General features: G+C 43.4%; 3 protein-coding genes across 3 annotated transcripts; 1 reads left to right on the top strand and 2 right to left on the bottom strand.

Moving 5' to 3' along the window:
* The first annotated feature begins 6,455 nt into the window (after positions 1-6,455).
* Positions 6,456-9,962, top strand: marcksa (myristoylated alanine-rich protein kinase C substrate a). The gene is made up of 2 exons (XM_084700797.1): positions 6,456-6,838; positions 8,022-9,962. Exons 1-2 carry the CDS (start codon positions 6,743-6,745, stop codon positions 8,736-8,738), a joined length of 813 nt encoding a protein of 270 aa, XP_084556923.1. The 5' UTR covers positions 6,456-6,742; the 3' UTR covers positions 8,739-9,962.
* A 1,415-nt stretch (positions 9,963-11,377) lies between these two features.
* LOC146287469 (histone deacetylase 2) lies at positions 11,378-16,661 on the bottom strand. Its single transcript, XM_084700125.1, has 14 exons — positions 16,456-16,661; positions 15,607-15,719; positions 15,402-15,519; positions 15,154-15,228; positions 14,543-14,681; positions 14,028-14,169; positions 13,746-13,838; positions 13,520-13,628; positions 13,229-13,369; positions 12,801-12,909; positions 12,322-12,452; positions 12,001-12,153; positions 11,852-11,909; positions 11,378-11,747 (listed from the first exon to the last, which is right to left on the bottom strand). The coding sequence occupies exons 1-14, from the start codon at positions 16,508-16,510 to the stop codon at positions 11,717-11,719; spliced, it is 1,467 nt and encodes a 488-aa protein (XP_084556251.1). The 5' UTR covers positions 16,511-16,661; the 3' UTR covers positions 11,378-11,716.
* A 1,378-nt stretch (positions 16,662-18,039) lies between these two features.
* LOC146287470 (heparan sulfate glucosamine 3-O-sulfotransferase 5) lies at positions 18,040-19,520 on the bottom strand. The gene is made up of 2 exons (XM_084700170.1): positions 19,414-19,520; positions 18,040-19,291 (listed from the first exon to the last, which is right to left on the bottom strand). Exons 1-2 carry the CDS (start codon positions 19,518-19,520, stop codon positions 18,358-18,360), a joined length of 1,041 nt encoding a protein of 346 aa, XP_084556296.1. The 3' UTR covers positions 18,040-18,357.
* Positions 19,521-22,190: the final 2,670 nt, after the last annotated feature.

The raw sequence follows: 22,190 nt of genomic DNA on the forward strand, positions 1-22,190 counted from the left end.
GATCAAAGGAGAGGGGCGAGGATGTGTAAACAGTCCCAAGACCCCGGAGCCTTTCTGGGGGCCAGAAGGGCGGAGATGGCCCCTGGCCCCGGGGGAAGCTCAGGAGGACACTTCCAGAGGACGTGAACTGACAAAATGATGGTGAAGACACGTCTCATGTTCAAAGAGTCATCAGCATGAGAGACACTTGTATTTTCACAAAGTCACAACGGGGTCGCTCCAACAGGCCAGGATCTCTGGCCATGCTCCAACACAACACGGACCCTTGGCTGGTGTACTCTCGATATCAGGCTGAGTAGGAGGGGTGAGAACAGGCTGAGAATACACTGGAGGAAGAAAGTCTTCCCCGCGTGGCACAGATATGAAGGAAAAAGCATTGTTATCTAAGCTCAGTCATCAAAATCTACAAATCAAGCTGGCTGTGCTGGCAGTGTGTCATTGACAGGCGTAACAAAGACACACACAATGCTGGGCTTCTCTACCGTGGGCTCTGAGGGAAAGAGGACAGAGCGATGGGTGCTTGGCACCCACTGCTCTGGGCTGCCTGCCGGACTAAACCATCGCTCTGGGCGGCCTGCCGGACTAAACCATCGCTCTGGTCTAAACCATCGCTCTGGCCTGCCTGCAGGACTAAACAGTCGCTCTGGGCTGCCTGCCGGACTAAACCATCTCTCTGGGCTGCCTGCTGGACTAAACCATCTCTCTGGGCTGCCTGCTGGACTAAACCATCGCTCTGGTCTGCATGCCGGACTAAACCATCTCTCTGGGCTGCCTGCCGGACTAAACCATCGCTCTGGTCTGCATGCCGGACTAAACCATCTCTCTGGGCTGCCTGCTGGACTAAACCATCTCTCTGGGCTGCCTGCTGGACTAAACCATCGCTCTGGGCTGCCTGCTGGACTAAACCATCGCTCTGGGCTGCCTGCTGGACTAAACCATCGCTCTGGGCTGCCTGCCGGACTAAACCATCGCTCTGGGCTGCCTGCTGGACTAAACCATCGCTCTGGGCTGCCTGCCGGACTAAACCATCGCTCTGGGCTGCCTGCTGGACTAAACCATCGCTCTGGGCTGCCTGCTGGACTAAACCATCGCTCTGGGCTGCCTGCTGGACTAAAACATCGCTCTGGGTTGCCTGCTGGACTAAACCATCGCTCTGGGCTGCCTGCTGGACTAAACCATCGCTCTGGGAGACACATGCTGCTTGTGTTCTGGTGCATCTGTCAGCCGGTGGCATTCCTGCGGCTGCTGCATGTGCTGATGCAGCGGTCCACACAGACAAAAGTCTAATCGACACGCCGCACAAACAACAGTCTGAGCCCCCCTCCCCTTACGCCCTCCTCCCTCACCCCCATGGACACATTAAAACATCTTTTGTTTTACGTGTTTTACTTTCTGCTTCATTCTACATGCTAACAAACAATGCATGTTCATGCAGGTGTTGGCAAAACAGTTTTCTGAAAAGTGTTTTTATCCCAAAACTACAAATTCTGTCTGTATTGTTTGTTATTGCTGATTTATTTTCTACCAATATATTACCCATCTACTTGTCAATATATGTTAACAAACCCAAATCATTAATATGTTAACATGAAAATCATCCACTTAAGTCACTCCAGGGATGACAGGGATATTACAACTCCCAATGCATTTTCCTACAATGCGGCGAAAATCAAATATTTACATAATCACTTTGCAGGAGAACACAACTTGCATAATAGATGTGTATCTGCGGTAATTGAATGCTGTTCCTCCCAGTGCCGTGGTTTCACCCACTCACAGATGAGGGAAGGCCAGGCTGGGAGGACGGAGAGCAAGCTGGGAGGGTGAGCACATGCATGCACACAGGTCCCGGTGGGTCGGAGCGTGTTCCCCACTCCCCGCCCCAAAAGACAAGCCAAACACAAGCCTCCGAGGTGTCCCATCGCAGAACACTGAATGTTTTTCCCGAATGCAGCAGCAGTCTAGGATCGCCGTTAGAGATAAGCTCGCCGCGGTGTTGGACATGAGGGGGGCTTGGTTCGCCATCTGTGTCAGCACACAGGCACACCCGAAACAGAAGGAGATATTCCCTCATCGCTCTCAGAGTGGGTGTGGTAGTGAGAGGAGGAAGAGACAAAGCGAAGGGAGCAGGAATCAGGGCCAGACCCACAGAGGGGAGTGGACACCTGTAATCATTCAGCAGAGCGGAAGCGCAGCCCTCCAGCACACACAAAACCAGGGCTTATGAAACGGAATATTCGATTTCCAGAATCTTTTGTGTCAGGACGAGTGTTGGGTTCCCGTGCCTTTTGTTGCTATAACGACCTGGACAAATCTGAGTTTTGCCACTAAGGTTGAGTGAAGCTATTCCCACAAGACACAAAGGCCCCAACTAATGGGATTCCCATAATGGCAGTGGGAGAAGCTAAGGACTAGAGTTTACGGCTGGGCAGATAGAGTTTTAAATAGGTTCCTTTCACCTCCTGTCACAGTCCCGTTCAGACGGGTCAGCGAGGGCTCCTCCCTGGTGTTTTGTATGCAGCCATTGACATTTCCCTATCACTCACTCTCTCCTCAGCGAAGCCAAATAACACAACATCGGCTGTGTGTACAAATGTACTCTGGCATTCCTCAACACCGAAAGAAATGTTGGGATCAAGGCTGCCGAATGTTTCCTTACACAGAGATACATAACACGTCGACACTGACGGGTCACGAGGGAAGGGGGAGGTGAGAATCCAAAGGGAGTGCGATTCTGTGTCCTCAGCACTGAAGAGATTAGGGCCTTCTCTCAGGGCTGCAGAGATTAGGGCCTTCTCTCAGGGCTGCAGACATTAGGGCCTTCTCTCAGGGCTGCAGACATTAGGGCCTTCTCTCAGGGCTGCAGAGATTAGGGCCTTCTCTCAGGGCTGCAGAGATTAGGGCCTTCTCTCAGGGCTGCAGAGATTAGGGCCTTCTCTCAGGGCTGTTGAAAGCAAACTGGATATTAATGATCCTTATCTCTAAAAGTTAGGATAGACTCTGATCTCTAATCAACTCAGAGTCTGGGCGGAGGCTTTTGCACTAGCACTTTTCCTCTGTAAAACCTGGTGATAGAGATTAGGGTTGACACCAGGCTGCTCTCAACAGGCAGTTTGAAAGGGGATTGAAAGCAGGTTGTGGGCAATCCATTACTCTTCTGATCATAGTAATGTAAAAGAGCTTTGTAAAGAAAATAAGATAAAAATAAATGCACCATGTGTTGCAGATGCACAGAGAAAGTTGTTTTCATCCAGCCTCACACCAACACACTGACATATTTCCTCATGGCTCAGCTTTCCTCAGAAGTGCACACAAACACTGAAAGCAAAAAGGTAAGTCTCTGTGAGGGCTTGTTCATACGCTGGCTTCTTTAAATACATTTGTAAGTAGAATATTTTGAGTGTGTTAATCTGGTCAGTAGAAGACAAACAGGCACAAGAGATTTCATTTAACTAAACACCCTCAAGAATGCAGTGTGTCAACAACTATCCCATTAATACAAATGAATGAGTCTGGGTAGAACCAGCTGTGTAAATAGTTTCCTGATCGATATTTAGATAAGTAACAACGACTTTGAGTCAGAGTAGTCATCAGTCTAGCAGATTGAAACTGTTATTTCAATGTAAAAGAACAGATTTCACTTGCTAATGTCATATCAACAGGGTAAGAACCCACAGCCGGAACAGTTTTACACAGACAGATGTTACAAAGAGTGCTTTATCTTCCTGCTATGTTAGACTTGTGATTAACGTATTACTGCACATTCAAATGAGCTTTAATGTGTCACTAGATGTGAGCAAAAAAAATGTACATGCACTTCCTGGTAATGAGGAAAAAGGAATACAAACTCAAATAGTGTATCACAGGAATATGTGTTTGCATAGTGCACATGTCTACGATAACAGAACAAAACAGATAACTGTTCAATTCCCCCCAAAGTGTCCAGGAAGCCCACCATGTACTATGTGTCAGTAACCTAGCCATATCTCTTTACCATCTTCCTGGGTAAGCGTACATTTGACACTACAGTGGTGTATTTGCATAGAAAATGGTGGACCTGTTTGAACACCAACTTCCCCTTTGGGGCAGATCACTTTTAACATACACAACCTTCTACACCAACACCTCCCACCCCCCATCCTAATCACACACACAGACACACACAGACACACACACACACACACACACACACAAAGGGAGGTTATTAACCCTTTGCTTGGCTGAGCATGAGGAGAGGACGACTCATAAGGAAGTTGGTTGCTAAGTGACACATTTAAGTGTCTGTGGTTGCTGACTGTGTTTCCTTATAATCTAGTGATGACCCACCCCCCTCCCCCCTCCCCCCTCCCCCCTCCCCCCTCCCCCCTCCCCCCTCCCCCCTCTTCATACACATGCTTCTTTCTGTCTCTGTAGATTGATTCCCAGAAAACTATCTGTACAGAGATAGTGAGGATCGGTTTGGTTTGTGACCCTGAATAGCCCTTTGCTCTTTATCTTGCCGCTTAAAAAGGAGATTTATGTCACCCATGTTTATCCCTGTCATATACTGCTAATCAATGACTAGACTGTGTTTACTGCTACATTTGTAGATGAGTCAGCAAGTAAGACTAATCTGATTTTCATATGAATGTGTGACTAAAATTTGAAGGAAGACTTGATATTTGGTCTGTGTCAGGTCAGTGTAATGAAAACTGAAACTGCAGACTGACTGTTTTGACACAAACTGAAACCTGGGCAGAGAGGGAACTGCTGTACAGGCAGTGATTGTTACTGTTACTTGTATGTTTTAAACTTGGTGCCACAATGGAAACACTTGACTTGCACAATGGATGCAAGTCAATCAACATAATAGTGAAGTGAACCAAATGTGCGTATTTTATACGCGGGGTGAAGTTAGGTGAAGTTAGTTGACTAAATCGAAAATAACTTCAGCCTTTACATGGGGCTTTGGTCAGGTCAAAGTAAATCCAGTCTTCCAGCACCACAAAGCATTGTGATTCGTCCAACTGCGCGTGTAATAATAATAAATAAATATAACTATATATACACTTCCGCAATTTGTCAACAATGGTCCAGAGACGTCCTCAGAAATTTCGAAATAATGTTAAGCTACCTCTCATCAATGTGCATCGCATCAATTATACGAAATCGCCCTGTCAAATAACTTTTACAGTCTTGGTGTAGACAAACTCGCCAGTTATCAGTCATCTAGTCACTATCGCTTTGGAAAGTCTCATAGCGGTCAGAATATGGCTCTGAAACACTTGCCCTCTCTGCACAGACGCGCTCTGGGCAATGTATTTCTCTACGCCCTCATCTCAACTTTGAATGTATTTTAACCATTCTGATTACCATGACAGAAACACAACACATAGCAACTATGAGAAATAAATCTACCCTTTACAACCCTTTTATTCCTGTATCGACAGAGAAAAATGGCATTAAAGAGGAAGCAATGTGAGGCTATTAGATTCTGACTGCATGCAGATCAATCTCCACAACCGCATCCACTGCATGGATGTATTCAGCAAACCAAAGCATTTTACATAGCATTGATTTTAGCCTGTTGCGTGTCGCCCCTCCCTCTCATTTTATTTGGTAGACTTAACAGGTTACCTTAGCATTATTCGTGCAATCAATTTATTACCCTGGCCTATTAAAGCTGGTATACGATTGGGGCTGGTATTGCTCACGAATAAGACAATTAATCTCATGCATTACATAGGCTACTATATCAAACCAAATGTGTCAACTGGATGGTAGCCAAATACGTTCAGTTAATTCTCAAGATAGTAGCCTACATCGCATTAGAAGACCTGAATATGCTTCCTGTACTAGACATACTATTCAAGCACAGGTACATATGACTAATGCAATGTCATATACTAATTTCAAATTAATTAAAAAGTGTAGCCTTTGTAAACACGATGATCATATGGTGAGATAAGCAGTATTTATTCAAGGAGAAAATACATCCATGACTAAACAGCCTACATAGAAATATGTGCAGTTGTCAAGTGGATGTTGTTGTAGCTTATTCAGGCCACGTACTAGAGTCAAAAAGCAAAATACCAATAAGCTATATCTTAACCACAATCACCGAGTTACGATCCCATTGGTTGAGATGGGATAGATACCAATGACAAATATAATCTTCAACAATTAATCCAAATTAGTCAATGTTATAATGAGACAGGTATCAATTTGTTCAGACTAAAATGTTCGTCCTCCTCCATTTGCATATTCCAAAGTCATGGTAAAATTATCCTTTTAAGTCGAGTATCAATTTTAGAAGATTCGTTGCCGGGACATGTTGATTTTTTCTGATTTGTTACAATCTCCTAAAATCCATTGTTCGCTCGTTTTTAAGCCTTGCCCACTTTCTGTAAAAGCCATTTGATTGGCTGAATCCGAGCGCTGATGCCGTCATCGCTCGGAATGCCCATTCATCTGTGCACTTGGGCGTTGGACTCCGCATCTTATTAGCAACAAGGGAAATTTCTCCATTTTCCACCCTGTCTACAGCGACACAGCCACAAATCTGGGATTTTTTATTGCTTCTCTTCACTTGGCAGGTTTTTTCTGCGATTTTCCAAATTTGTTCACTGTGACTGGACTTTGATTACTATTACAGTGAACTTTACAAAGAGGACCATCGGCTAAGAGCTTGCATTTAAGAAAGACGATTGTGGTCTTTGTTCCGTTTTTTGGATCGGTAGAGTTTCTTTGTTGGAGCGAAAGCATGGGAGCGCAATTCTCCAAGACAGCTGCAAAAGGCGAAACCGTGGCTGAAAAGCCAGGGGAGGCGGCTGCTTCACCAACCAAAACTAATGGACAGGTAAATGTAATTCCATGTACATAAAGTTTGATGTAAATGTTTTAGCTTCATTTGAGCATATGCGCAAGGGCGCAACCCGTGCGTTATTGTGGGTAGCCTACACCACGAGACGCACGCCGGTTTATTAGGCTAGCAAAAAAAAACTCGTCGGCTATATTGATTTAAAATGCATTGTCAACCGACCAGACATGAGTTTGTTTCCAATAATTGATCGTTTCTACTGCATACGGTATTTTATTAAGTTGTTGAATAGTCAACATGTTCTTTGAAACTTGGTGATGAATATTTGGAACACAATTGTTGCAAATAAACCAAGAGTCCATAGATTAATTCGGATCATTTCGTCACAAATTTGGAAGGCTTTGTTTGAAGCCATGATTTCAGATTCTGAATACGGTGCATATAATAAGCGTGTGTATTCAATTGGGAAATTAATCCATTGGAGTTATTCTTATTTCGATAATTTAACTACAACAAAGAATGCAATACTGTCCCTGTGAAAGATGCTCGACGCCAACAATGGCTTTCCACGGTCTAGCTAACTCCACCACGCCTTTTGTTACAGATGCTTAAACTGTGTGTAGATGGAGGCAACTCTCAGAGCCACATTAGAATTGTAGCGCCCCTTTTGTGGAAGCACAGAGAAATATTGTGAATTTAATTAGTGATAGGAAGGAAAAATTCAAAGGCTGTGAAGGATTGGATTTTTGGGGTATCCTTAACGTTGCTATTCGTGATGTGGAGTATTAATGAGCATCTGCTGTTTTAATGAGCAGCTGCTTCGCCTTGGCGCTTCTGTGTCGGAGCGACTGTCTGCAGATATGCATCGCCCCCTCGCGACTAATCCGAGATGTTGCGTCCGTATTTCAAATTTGCGATTTATTCTTGACAGATTAAACGAAAAATAGGTTGTTTCTGATGGGGAAAATGCGGAAAATTATACCTTAAAATGTATTCGTAATCAAAGAAAGATTCTCATCTACAACAGTGAACGGAATTCAGTCATTAGACAGAATTATATCGATTCAAAGGACTACGCTTTGATCCCAGTTGATTTTGTGGTCTCTACTGCCTCTAGTGCCATTGGGTGGAAAGTCTTAATCGACACCATCTCCCATGAAACTTCCTTGAAAATCAATTGAGCTTAAATTTGTTTCATCAATGGACTCTTCTATCTTTACAGGAGAACGGCCATGTGAAGGTGAATGGTGATGCCTCTCCTGCAGCTGCTGAGGCTGGCAAAGAGGAGGTGCAGGCCAACGGCAGCGCCACACCAGGGGAGGCCTCCAAGGAAGAGGCTGAGAAGGCCGAGGCTGCTCCTGCTGAGAAGGAGGTCGTAGAGGGGGAGAAGGAGGCCGTAGAAGCGACTCCAGCCGCCGAGGGGGACGCGGCCGCCAAGCCAGAAGAGGGCGCCACACCCTCGACAAGTACCGAAACCCCCAAGAAGAAGAAGAAGCGTTTCTCGTTCAAGAAGTCCTTCAAGCTCAGCGGCTTCTCCTTCAAGAAAACCAAAAAGGAGACCGGAGACGGGGCCGAGGAGGAGGCCGCGGTCTCCACGGAGGAGGCCAAGGCCGACGCCGCGGAGGCTCCCGAGGCCGCCGCCTCCGAAGAGGAGGCCAAGCCGGCTGAGGCTGAGGCTGCACCTGCAGCCGCCGGGGAGGAGGCTAAAGAGGCTGCCAGCCCAGTAGAGGCCAAGCCCGAAACGGCAGCAGAGAAGCCAGCCGAGGAGGCCAAGGCTGCCCCGCCCGCAGAGGAGCCAAAGGCAGAGGAGAAGCCTGCTGAACCTGCTGCAGAGGCCAAGGCAGCTGAGGAGGCACCGAAAACGGAAGAGGCCGCACCTGCAGCACAGGAGGCCGCATCCAGTCCTGAGGCCCCAGCCCCCGCCGCCGAGGCCGAGTAAAGGCCTGATGGTTAAAGAGCAAAACGGAAGAAATATTACAAATTTAAAAAAATTTAAAAAGAAGAAAAAAAAAGATAATCAAAGAACATTTCCCTGTTTGTATGTTGGAGTGGTGCCAGGTTATGGCTGTGGAGAACTTGTCTACAACCAGGGATATTTTAAAGCTTTTTTTTCTTTCTTTCCCTTCCCCCTACACAAAACCCATCTCTCCCCATTGTTACTATCATTCCAAGGGGCTGGGAGGTGGGTGGCTTAGACATGTAATACAGAAAAAATACATCCACACTCTGCCATATATTTTTTTGCATCAGTATTAAATGTTTTTTTTTTTTTTTTTTTTTTTGCTTTTTTATACAAAATGTAAACTTGTCAAAATGTATGGACATGCCCATGGTATGAAGGAGGTGGGGGATAAAGTTGAGATGTAAATGAAGGGGTTTTGGGGGTGGGCTGGGGAAAGATATTGGAGGTGGCATATTTGTGCCTAGGGTTTGTGCCACAGACTACGATGTAAAGAGTAGTCTTGAAAAACAAGAATGAAACAAGAAATATCCATGTACCATGAGAGTACTATGTGGTTTACAACACTAAGTCATTTTTACAATAAGACAACAAAACCATACAATTCCCAGATCTAGGTTTAGGAAGTCATTTAAAATCATAGGAGCTTTTCACTTCTCTTTAGCTGTACCAGTCAGTGATTCAGTAGAAATACAAGTTGTATAGGCTTAATTGTTTATTGCTGGTTTTATGACCTTAATAAAGTGTAAGTATGTATAGGCGGGTTGTTTTTAACTGTGATTATTGTACAAATGAAATCTTGATCTCAAGAAGCACATGAAGTTTGCAGCTCTTTTTCCACCCGCTCATTTTTGTAAGATAACAAAACAAGTCATCCTGGAGGACCTTTTAAGCAATTTTGAACTCAACCAAGCTGTGATAAGTGGAATGGTTACTGTTTATATACTGTGGTATGTTTGATTACAGCAGACAAATGCTTTTTTTCAGTGGTCTTTGACAAATTAAGGAATCTCTATCAGATGCAATGTTTGTGTAGCATCTTGTCTCCTTTGCTTTTGTAAATACTGAAGAAGCTTTGACCAATTTGACTTAGAGATGGAATGTAACTTTGCTTACAAAAATTGCTATTAAACTCCTGCTTAAGGTGTTCTGATTTTCTGTGAGCACACTAAAAGCGAAAATAAATGTGAATAAAATTTGAAATGCTTATGTATTTTTATTTACAACATTTCAAAGAAATGTGGTTAAAAGCTTGTGTGTCAAGTAACCTGAGACCTCCAACCTTCTGCACTACTGGTGGAATACTGAGATCTTGGCCGGGTTAGTATGGTGTCAAATGTGTCTATATTTATAAAAGCGATTAATGGATAAGATGCACCAAAAGTTCTTAGTGACACATTTCTGTTCTGTCATCCAGCACAAGATTTCGAATTACACACTGACTGATATAAATTTTAACTGAAAGTAATTTTCATCAATAGCAGATGAATCAGTGCCTTGGCCTCTCTATGGAAGTAGTTCCCTTGTCTACAAAATTAATACAACTAAGCAGCAGCAGCAGGATTAATTATAATGTGCGCTGAAATATTTCATCTGCATAGATACAACCATACGCATTGGAATGTGCGTCATCATACAGCAGTGAGTACACCCAAACTTACTGACAGAGAAAACAAGACGTTGCTTACAAGTCAAAAGTGGGAACATTGTGGCTGACAAGTCAATCACCTAATATGAGTTCTATCTGGCCCCTGGTACATGAATTTAACCTGGCCTTTCTGTGACAGGCAGATTAGACACGTCAAAGGTTAACAACGTCTAAAAGGCTCATTTATAGTCAGTAGATTAAGGATATGAATTCAAGTGTCAACTGGGGAAACTGCAGCAGACCGAGAATGAGGTAAAACTGCAACAGGGCTAGAAAACTGGTCGAAGCCTGCTGCCCTGTTAAATATCGTAAACCTCAAATGGAAAAGTTCAAATGTTTCAGTTCCAGTCCAGTTTATGAACAAACCCCCAGGAGTTTGACTGGTATTACATAGGAAACAGCTACTAGATGTTCCATCTCTAAATTGGATGAAATTATATGCACATTTCGTTTCCATAAATGCAAATTAGTTTTACCTGTGGTTGTGGTCACTTTTCTGGTCCTGATTTCAGCTGTCGGCAAAGCTGTGTCAAATCCATCGAAATTAGGCTAGATGCTTAATGTAGCTCTCCGAAATTTTTTAGTTAGGTAAATGTATGACATTGTGAATTTACGAACAGTATTAACGGGTTAATATGTTTCTATATTGTGCCAACATGGTGTTTTACCTCAATCCGATTGAAGTGTCCTCAAATGTTTTTTCCCGCTCTCACTTTGGCATGAAGTTCCACCGGTGGTCTAAAATTAAACTGCAGTAGCTCTGCCTCTTCATAAAATGCTTAATTCACAATTTGTTCAGCACTCGAGCGCCATCAGGCGTAATATACCACGCACGCGTTGATTCAGATTGGAACCGAAAATATTTCATGTGCTACTGCGCCATCGTGTGGATACATTGTATACATTGATTCATTAGATAATCTGTATTTCACACGACGCTGCATATATTATATTTAAAACAGTAGTAAACTCTTTGTAAAAAAGTTTATTGGCAAATGCAAAATATCAGGTTTTCAACAAATATGAAATCATCGTAGGCTATTCAACAGGAAGTCCCACATAATCCTTTAAAAACATATAATTACAGATCATGGATATTTCATTCAGGTGAAAGCACGTTGAAATATAAATGCATTCAAGGGATTGTCAAAGTTAGACACAGCACATGTACAGGGGATGGTTAACCAGTAAGAAATAATCCAATACTACGTTGCACAAAACAAAAACAACTAGGTCACTGAGATCAGTCATAATAAATATAATGCTTCTTGTGTTGTGTATGATGGAACAACAAAACTGTCAAAAAACATCAGGTGCTGCTGGTCTGTTCAGTCTTCACACTAAAGAAAAGAGGAATGACAATGAGTTGGTTTAATCAGAAAGTAGCTCCAGATTTTACATTTACACCGAGAGGTTCAAAACAGACAAAAACAAAATGACTAACCTTTTTGTGTCAATCTTCTCTGTGCTGCTTTCTTTCACTTTCTCCTCCTCCTTCACCTCTGTAAGGAAGCACGCAGAAAGCAACGCCCGCGTTAGCGCTGTGACCACGAGCATTAAGATGGGGACTGAATGAGAGTTTGGATTACTTACCAACTTTCTTCTCCTCTCCCTCCTTCTTGTCTTCCTCCACTCGAGGGCGTTTGGCCTTCTTGTTGCTGGCCACGTTCCTCCTGCCTCCCTCTCCCTCATCCTCCGAGTCGGAGAATTCCTCGTCGCAGGCTATCCTCTTATCTGAGGCACGAACTACCCAAAACATACATGCAAGTTCAAGTCCTGACCATTTTCTTTTTTTCCCCCCCTTCCTTTAAACTAGCTTTTTTGTTGGCCTGTGTGAATACTTGAGTTGAACCAATTGACACTGGTTGCACTAGCAACACTGTGGCATGTTAAGCAGTGGTGAGCGTTTCTTACTGGACATGCGCTTGTCCGGGTCGTCCGTGTCCTCGTCCACGGTGTCGTCTGGGATGGCGTCCTCGGGGACAGCCTGCATCTGAACTCCTGGAGCGTGAGGCAACATGCGCAGGTTCTCAAACAGACGCTGTCTGGAAGGGAAACACACCACAATCACAAAGGGGTTATAATCGCCATCAAAGTTTGCACAGAGAAGGAATTTACTTTGGCAGGAAGGTGCATATAGTCAACATATAGGAGTAAATCTTAAATAAGTGGTGTAAGTTTAAACATGTCTAACTATACTATACAAAAGGTGCAAAGTCTAATGAACTAATACAAGCAACAGGAACGTGTTGAAAGCTGACATGTCCAAAGAGAGCCCTGCTCGATAAGGAGCTCGACATTTGGTTTCATTGTCTCTCACCCGTTTATCGTTATGTGGATCGTATATTAATGCGTCATTTAATGAAAACTTTGAGAGGTGAGAATATCTTTACTTGATTTTTTCCATGTACTCCTGAGTGTTTTGGTTGGTCATGTTCGACGGGCTGATGTGCAGCTTGAAGTCAGGGCCGAAGTACTCAAAGTAATCGTTGTAGGGTAGTTCTGATAAAAATAAAATACAAATAAAAAACAACAGCATGAGAAATAGTTAGGCGGAACAAGAACTATCTTAAAAATGAACATCAGTTTTAAGATATGCTGTAACTCAAAGGAGTCATATTATGAACCCATGGAATTAAAATGGTGCCATTTAAGGGTCAAATGACAGCTATTCGATTTGAATCAAATAGCTAAATGAATCCATGAATCAACAGACGAGAACAGCTTCCATCCTTTAAAACAGTAGCTCATGAGTCTCAGCATGCATCGTTCAGGCTGAACGCGCAGGTGGCGACGTTTTGACATTGACAGTGAGACCCACCGTCGGGGATCTCGGTGTCCAGAGCCACGGCCGTCTCGTAGGTCCAGCATCGGGCCACGTTCCGGATGGTGTAGCCCCCTCCTCCCAGCATGAGCAGGGGCAGGTTGAAGGACTTCATGTACTCGACACACTTGGCGTGGCCTGAGGAAGACACAGACAGAAGGGCAGAAAGAGATGGAACCTCTGATTCAGAACAGAACCATGGCAACAACGGGACCATGGTAACAGTGGGACCATGGCAACAATGCGACTTTGACAGGAGAAGACAAGGCAAGCCCAGGGCCGACTTACCACGGATAGTGAGGTTGAAACAGCCGAGCCGGTCTCCGGAGAGAGAGTCCGCACCACACTGCAGGACCACAGCACTGGGCTGGTACATCTCCATCACCTTAGCCATCACCTGCCAGGCCACACGAGAGGGTAACGTTAGACGTGACTGGTGCAACAAGTGGGCGTGATCACAGTTTGTTTCCCTCCCCCCTTCAGGAGCACAGGGGAAATGCAGCCGGATACTTACAGGCTTGAAGATCTGCTCGTACGACTCGTCCTCAATGCCGTCCCTGAGGGGGAAGTTGACAGCGTAGTATTTGCCTTTTCCAGCACCAATATCCTGAGAAGAGGCAGAAGATTTACTAAACGCTGGGATACAAACTCAATCAAATATTAAGATGTTTAAAATCGAGCTTTTTAGACATTCCTTATAACTATGAAAACAGCATATCCACATTTAGTAACATAACACCCCCTAAATCAGTGCTTGTAACAGGGTAAGCCGGTTGTTAGAGATGGGAGCACTTACTCGGAGGTCTCCGGTCCCGGGGAAATACTCTCCGTACTTGTGGAAGGATACGGTCATGACTCTGTCTGTGGTGTAGAAGGCCTCCTCTACCCCGTCTCCATGGTGAATGTCAATGTCAATGTACAGCACCCTCTGGTGGTACCTGAGAGAGGGAGGGAATCAATTAGCCATGAGAGAAAAGGCAGAAGTATGAAAAAAAAAAAAAAAAAAAAACATATATACACACGCCAACACAGGACAAAACACACCATCATCACCCTGTTCTATCTCTCATCTCATTTGACAGGGAAACGAGCAAACAAGCTTTGGTTTGTCTGTCTGAAAGACACTTGCATTTAATCATTCCACTTATCCAGAGCAACTTACAGTAAGTACAGGGATATTCTCCCCCCGAGGCAAGTAGGGTGAAGTGCCTTGCCCAAGGACACAACGTCATTCGGCCCAGCCGGGAATCAAACCAGCAACCTTCTGATTAATAGCCCGATTCCCTAACCGCTCAGCCATCTGACACTTACTTTAGCAGCTCCAGGATAGCCAGGACGATGTCGTTGACGTAGCAGAACCCAGATGCCTCGGACTTCTTGGCGTGGTGGAGTCCTCCAGCCCAGTTCACCGCAATGTCCGTCTGCTGCCTGTTGAGCTTCACCGAGCCCGCTGTGACACAGAGCGGACAAACCGGGTTCTCATCACAGCATTTCAGAGGGGGGAAAAATACATATTTCAAAAAGGCACGGAGGAGAAATCCTCTCGGACAGCGCCATGCTTCAGTGAAGCTAGTACGACAGCTCGTATTAATATCCCCGATCTGCCTCCATATCCACCTCGTACTGAGCCAAATCGTTCTTCCTGACGTCCAGCTGTCTCCGCTGGGTTAGGACCACTGGGGTGCCTTGTGCTTCCAGGGCATTAGACAACGAGGAGACAGCCTGTCAGGTCCTTCTATTTCTTCCATGTGATGACAACTATAATTATATGCTAATAAGAAAAGCTTCCCTGTAGAAGATATGTGACACATATTTCCTAACTGGATGGACGAAAGGAGACTCATAACTTCGCTGAGCAAAAGGCTAACATGACCGATATGATTGTGTAACCAACATCAAAATAGGATGGCAAGAAATCGTACCTGCAGATCCACCAGCAGACAACTGGCAGAACTCGAATAGGCCGTCGAAAACCGGACAGTCCTCTCCAACATTGACTACCGGGAAGTCAAAGTACAATTAATTCTGATTTGCCGGAACATAAATTACTTGGGGATACCCGAGGACAGCAATACAAGCGCAGCATCATACACTTCAATCCATTAACAAGAGCATTGTCTCCGTTAGGTGTATGATAGGTGAGACTGCAGTGTCGGCTGACATGACTCACATCGCTGCATTTGCTTGCTGAACTCTGACATGTTCTCCGGTCGAATCGATCGGAGGAACTTGATGTAATCGTCGCTGTGGTACTTGGTCATCTCCTCTGCTGTGGCTTTGTGGGGTCTCTGTAAAACAAAGACAACCAGAACATGAGGACAGCTGTCAAGAGGCATTACAAGTTGTTCAGTACTAGCCAAGTGTAATTCACATACATATATTTCCATTTTTCTGTAGAGTCCATAATTCAGAAGCAGGTTGTGGGTCATGCGGATTCGGTGCGGCTTCATGGGGTGCCCTTGCCCATAGTAATAATTCCCAATGTCGCCTGCAAAAGAAGAACATAATATATATATTATTTTTTTTACAATGCAGTATAATAAGGCACTACAGCACTGCGTGATATTTACAGTTTAGGCTAATGCAGCTTGATGCATTATATCATAATCGTGTTTTACTTTTTTGATTGAGGGATACGATTAAAAAAATGTTACTAGTGAGAGTCAATCATATATGTTCGGATGCCACTATTCCTCTGGGCCCTTCTGAAATAGCTAATGAATGAACTTGCCAGTATGTGTCGTAAGAAAAGGTGTTTGAAAAATGTAAGCTATGTACTTTACCACCATACTAGCTTGTATGCAATGCATATTCAATTTATTTTCTAAACTTGTGATTTGTGGTTACAAAGCAAAATTACTAGACTGATGATGAAACGACAAATCTGAAGCAGGACTTGGTGGCAATGCTTTACTGTGTGATGGCGAGTTAGCTAGCTCTAGCCAACTAACGCTAGCATTTACCAGGAAGTTGGACAAGATTGAATAGATGGCTTAGACTAGCCTAACTTCTTATTTGACTACTCAGTGGATGGTTGAATTCAGTCACATTTCCAGTAACAGAGTCAAGTTACTGGCCAAATAATCTACTCTAGTTCAATCACGGAAGAAACATTCTCCTGCTGCTCGCAGGTCTATTGTCGCTCGGCCGAGCAAACGTTAGCTATCGAGCACCATCTAGTATTTTGCCAGAGCTCATTCTCTAAATGCAGATTATTTCCATACCGTCATAGTAGTAGCAAACTTTTTTCTTGGTTCCACCTGCAACAGTGTACGCCATACTCGGTAGATCAGATCGAATTCCTTTTGTTTTTGAAAATATGAATCGGGTCGGTTGCTAGCACAGCAGCTAGTCCACCTAGCCTAGCTTGAAGAGAAGAAAGAACGCTAGTGGTGAGGAAGAGATCATTAAAAAGGGGCGGGACATATTTGCTTGTGTTGCACTCAAGGAGGTTAGGATGTGTTCCGGTGTTCCGGAGAATTCAGTTCCCCTCATGACGTTTTCGCTTGTTGCTTTGTTAAACTGAAAGTGATCGCGTGAGTTAGCTTATAGTGTACTCTACCTACTTTTCATGAGCATAAGGTACATTTCTTGATATTAGTTAGTTAATTTGCACTCAAATACAGGCTTTAAAGTATAGTAAGTTGTATATACACCAGTCTTTTACAGTGAGAACGCAGGGGGAACAGATTTCCCTGGAGGCCTGAGGAAAATGGTCCCACCCCCCCCACCCCCCCCCCCCCCCCCCCCCCCCTGCATATTACAGTCTGGACATTTTTTTATATATATATAGTGATGCTGGTGATATATGTTACTATGATCATTATGTATAACAAGTGCAAAGACATTATGACACAATATTTGAGTCAAAATAACTTAGCTGGTGTGCTGATATTCTGAATAGCACAGGCACAACACAAGGTGTCATCCTTTACTAGGCTAGGCTACATCATAGATTTTCCTTTAACCTGGCCCCCGACTGATAGCATACATGATAGGACTGGATACTGAATAAGGCAGCATTTATTTGGAGCAGCATTTCAACATTTATAGTATTATCGGTGCAATCTTTAAAAACACTTCTTAATTGTGAGTTTCTCTCATATTTGAAGTAGGGTGTAGATGGATTTGAGTTTTTTATAGATGGTCAAGATATTTGGGTAATAGCTGGAATAATATTCACATCATCAAGTGCTTAAATGTTCTTTTAATTAAATATTTTTTGTTACAGAATGACACAGAATGGGTACTTGCACAGAAGACAAATCTGTTCAGAATAAACACCAGTTTGTTTCATACGAACTATCAGAAAACATTTTACTATGGCTTTTTACTAAGGTTACTGATGAACCAATGTAAAATATGTCACAACACACATCCTTTACATAATGAATTGTATGCACTTGAAGACATTATTTCAATCATGGTCTTTTTCTTTTTTTTGCATTTATGACCATTTTATTTTTTATTTCTGACCTTGGAATATATGTGAAATTTTAGATACATGTACTTCATGTTAGATAAAATACATAGAACTGTATCTGTCAAAAATAAAGTGCATGTTATGAAAATGTTAATGGAAAAAACTAAATCAAAAATATAAACTCAAGTCTAAAGTAAAATAATAATTTAGAATAAATAACATAAAATAATTTAAATCAGAAAACCAATATGACATTGGAATTTTCATTCTAAAGTCACACTTCATTAAAACAAAAATTATTATTCTGTGTTTTAATGAATTTGTACTGAATTCAGCCATGTGTTTTTTTTTAAGAAATGGTTTTACACCCTCATGTGTAGGGCACATGAATGAAACGTGTGTTTGCAGAGCACTTAAAAAGCAATATGGCAACTTAATATCGTCCCCAGTCTCAGAGTATTTTGTGTTATTTGGGATAGGGTCATGTGTGAGGTATATGCAAGAACATCAGGTGCTTTAAACTGAATCATTTTACAACAACACAATCTCCAAACTATTTTAGTTTTTCCAACCAACAGAGACTATGTATTTGGTCACATTTTTCGTTCTTGTATTAAATTCAATCAAAGTGCTTTTAATATCCTTTTAACGGTGTTAAAAACACTGCCAACTGAAGAACTTCAATTGACAGGTTTAAAGTTAATCAGGGCCAGTTAAATGTCCTGCCAGTGATCTGGTAAAACTTCTGATTGAAAGGGTGAAAGAACTGCCTCAGTTTGTTCACCACTGAAGGGTCCACCTCGGGGTGGATGCGCCCCTTGCTGCCAGCCAGGCACTTGTTAAAGACAATGTTAAATCTCAGGCAGTAAAACCCCCTGGTGGCATTGAAGTACAGGTTATACTGGCTGATCCTGGAGGGGAGGTTGAGGAAACGCTCCACCCGCTGCAGCTCTGGCAGCGGGTTCGTGATGAGCCGGTCCCCGTCCACAATGTGGAACTGCTCCACTGGGAAATATTTCAACCACCGCTCCAGGTGCTTGGTATAAATGCTGGTCCGCACAGCCTTGTACTTGGTGTTCACCTCACAAGTGTTGGCGTCAATGGCCAGCTCCTCAAACTTGTGGTAGGTCTTGTTTTTGCGCTCCTTTCCCTCCAGCACCTGTGTGTAGTCAGACACGGCCCTGGTGGTGGGCTCCCGCACGATGATCAACAGCTTGATGGAGGAGTTCATCTTGAAGATGCGCTCGGGCACCTCGTCCGTGATGAAATAGGCAGGGCTCTTCTCGATGGTGATCTGATGGGGGAAGGAGAAGGGCATTTTCTCCCGGTACCAGTCGATTCCCCGGGCATAGTTCTGGTCATTGTCAAAGAAGTGGATCTCCTGCGAGGCCTTGACCACCGCCGGGTGCAGGTTAAGCATCTCCAGCAGGGCCCGTGTGCCCCCCTTACGGACCCCGATGATGATGGCCCTGGGCAGCTGCTGAACCAGGTTGTGCAGGCGGATCTGCTCCTTGGTGGCATTGCCCTTGCGGAACTCGTGGAGCAGGCCTCGCTTGTACTGCAGGGTCCGGAGAGGAATCTGCTCTGGCACGCCCGGAGGGGTCAGTCTGCTCTCAACGGGGCAAATAGGCTGGAGCCTGGGGGAAAAAAACAAGTGTTACAGTTGAGTTGATACCTTCTCATACATGCTGAATCGTGTTCAAAATAGATAGGACTCATTGACCGTAAGGTCATACCGAGTATGACCGTGAAAACCAACCTATCCAAGCTCCCGACCCGGGCCACCAGATACAGGAGACTCCCGATAGCAAGGCTTCCCAGCACGAAGAGCTTCTGTCTTAGCAACGCCTGCTGTTTGAATAGCATGGCCCTCCATCAATCTTCAGGACTGCGTCTTCAGCCTGTGGAGAGCAGAGCACATAAACCACTAATCACTGCGAGCAGAGAGACGGCCTAATGTTTATTAACACGCACTCAATCAAGTCTTACAAGTGATTAGGCCACACCCACAGGAGCCTGCAAAGTGCTGCAATGCCATTAGAGCGCACGCCCACCATCTTTACCGCCCCTACTAACTTGTTTTGCTATTTATGCCGTCTCTTGGATCTCGGATCAGCTATAACTGGTAGCCTCTCCTGGGAATGTTTGGTTGTATCATAGTCTGGCACAGCAAATTACATAATGCATTCATTAGCCTGTGAAGAGACTTGTTGTTTTTGTCCAATGTGAATGTCTCCCAATTGTATTATTGAAACTCCAGGGAATTGTGATTAATTTTGTTCCAAAACTTGTTAAAACAGGATACAAATTAAATGTTCATCTTGGCCCACACGTCACAGAATATGCCTAACCAAAGAGACAATGCAGTTGTTGGAACAGGGATGACGGCAGCAAGCCGCAGCACAGTAAAACAGTAAAAAGATAAAAGGAAGAGGGAAATGTGACCTCGTTCTTCACCAACTTTAGCCCAACTTTAGAAAACATAATTCTACCACATAAAAAGGTTTTCTAAAGAAGTCAACTTTACATAATAAAACAATGTGTCTGTCTTTGGCAACACATCAGAGACAGACTGAGTAATGTTATTGTTTTAAGATTACTGAAATACGTGGCCTAAGAAGATTAACTTGTAGTGCCAGCTGAGGAAAAAACTTAAACATATCAGACACGGATGACTCTTCTGACCTTCAATAAAATTAAAAACAAGGAAACATGTTCATCTTATCAACCTAGTGGGGGCAGTGTTTCATTATCTAACACAAGGATCAAGTTTTTTGCAGACACCATCTGAAGAAGAATTAAGTCTTTCATTGTTCCCTACTGGTGCAGAATGAGAGGAATAGAGATTTATTCCTGATCTGAAAACCAGCATTGTCCAAACAAGGTAATTGGTGAGCTTTGGTATGATGGTCTGTGTGTGGATTCTAGCAGTGAACAATCATCTCTTTCAAAAATTAGTATTACAACTGTAAAATCCATAGCACTGTAGTATAGAAGTTTAGTAACAGTTACCCCTACAATGAAGGGCTAATGTGTAGCATAGTTCTGTAACAATTCCCCCTACAGCAGATGGCTAATATGATTCCTGGTTTTATGCAAGGGCTTAATATACAAAATCTAACAGGGATGTGCAAAGAGCTATTAACTGTAACCATAACTGGAGTAAATTGAGTAAGTAACATTGACTGGCAGTGGTCTCTTCATAACAGAATGCCAGCAACAGTGAGCAACTTCAATTGTATCAGTCTAACCATACAAGAGAATAAAGCAATTTAGCCAGAGGACAGCACCATGTTTGTGGATTCCCATTTTAGAAATGAAATGTTTTTCATTACAGTTGGTAGGATCTCCAAGAGGCCATGTGGAGCCATTGTTGGTCTCACAGAAGAAGCTTTCACTCTCAGTGGTAGTCTTTGGTTTATGCGGGGTGTCATTAAGCAGTGCTACAGTATACGGCCACACAGATGGAGATTTAGACCGCTATCACTTACCTAATGAACTATGGCTGAACCAAGGTTTGCCCTTCTTGCCCTTACTATCCCATTTTTCTTCTCAAAGAGGACATACCGTACATACCCAAGGAAAACTTGAGATACATAAAAATCTACATACAAATCTTCTCCTTCTCATGATTCATTTGTTGAGGAAACATTTCATGTAGACAGGTTTCAGACCTAACAACAAGCTGTCACTGTTGAACTGTCATAACCCCACAAAAACAAAGTTAAAAACTCATTAGTTTCACAAGGCAATCGAAGAAGAATCTCCCACGATGTGACCTGAATAAACAGAGAAGAGACGCAGAGATATTCTCTTTGACTCGGAGACAAAGGCATGCTTTGATTGAACAACCACAAGAAGGCTACCAGTGCACAGAGAAACAAAGAGACAAAAAAAATCACATATCCTTGGAGAAGAAATTACAATTGTCTACAGATGAATTGAACAGCCCAATCAAATAAAAACCATGAGAGGAATTTAATTTATTTGTGACATTTCACTTGAGTCGAAAAGTTTTTGACAAGATAAAAAAACATTTAAAGTTTTTTTTTTGTTTGTTTCGCGAGTCTCGCTCTACCTCTAAGTCAATTTGCAGTTTAACAGACAACAGATGGCATTTGCATTAATGTAGACCAGTTTTTGTCAAACTAATCTGGCAGTCTTGTGGGGAACAGCACATCAAAGAATGGATATCCATAATAAGGCACCTTGATATTTCACATTGCAGCTGGTGAGATTTTTCGTCTCACGCCGTCATTTTCTATTTCTTCTCATCTCTGCTCATGACCTTAACTGTCTTGGAGCACTCTGATTTCCTGAATGTTTATCACATGCAAAACAGTTCTGACTGATGTGTTCAAACGGATCCACTTCACCACCAAAGCTCACGCCAAGAACACAAACGCTAGCAGGCATGTTTCAAAGCATGTGATGAACGATTGTATTTCCATGCTTGACGACGCCAATTACGGACGTATAAATATTTCTGATGAGTGCGTGTTTGTACTGATACTGTGTAGTACTCGCTTAGTTATT

The sequence above is a fragment of the Hypomesus nipponensis genome, chromosome 6 (assembly GCF_054491055.1).
Source record: "Hypomesus nipponensis isolate SF chromosome 6, ASM5449105v1, whole genome shotgun sequence".
In the NCBI taxonomy this organism is placed as follows: Eukaryota; Metazoa; Chordata; class Actinopteri; order Osmeriformes; family Osmeridae; genus Hypomesus; species Hypomesus nipponensis.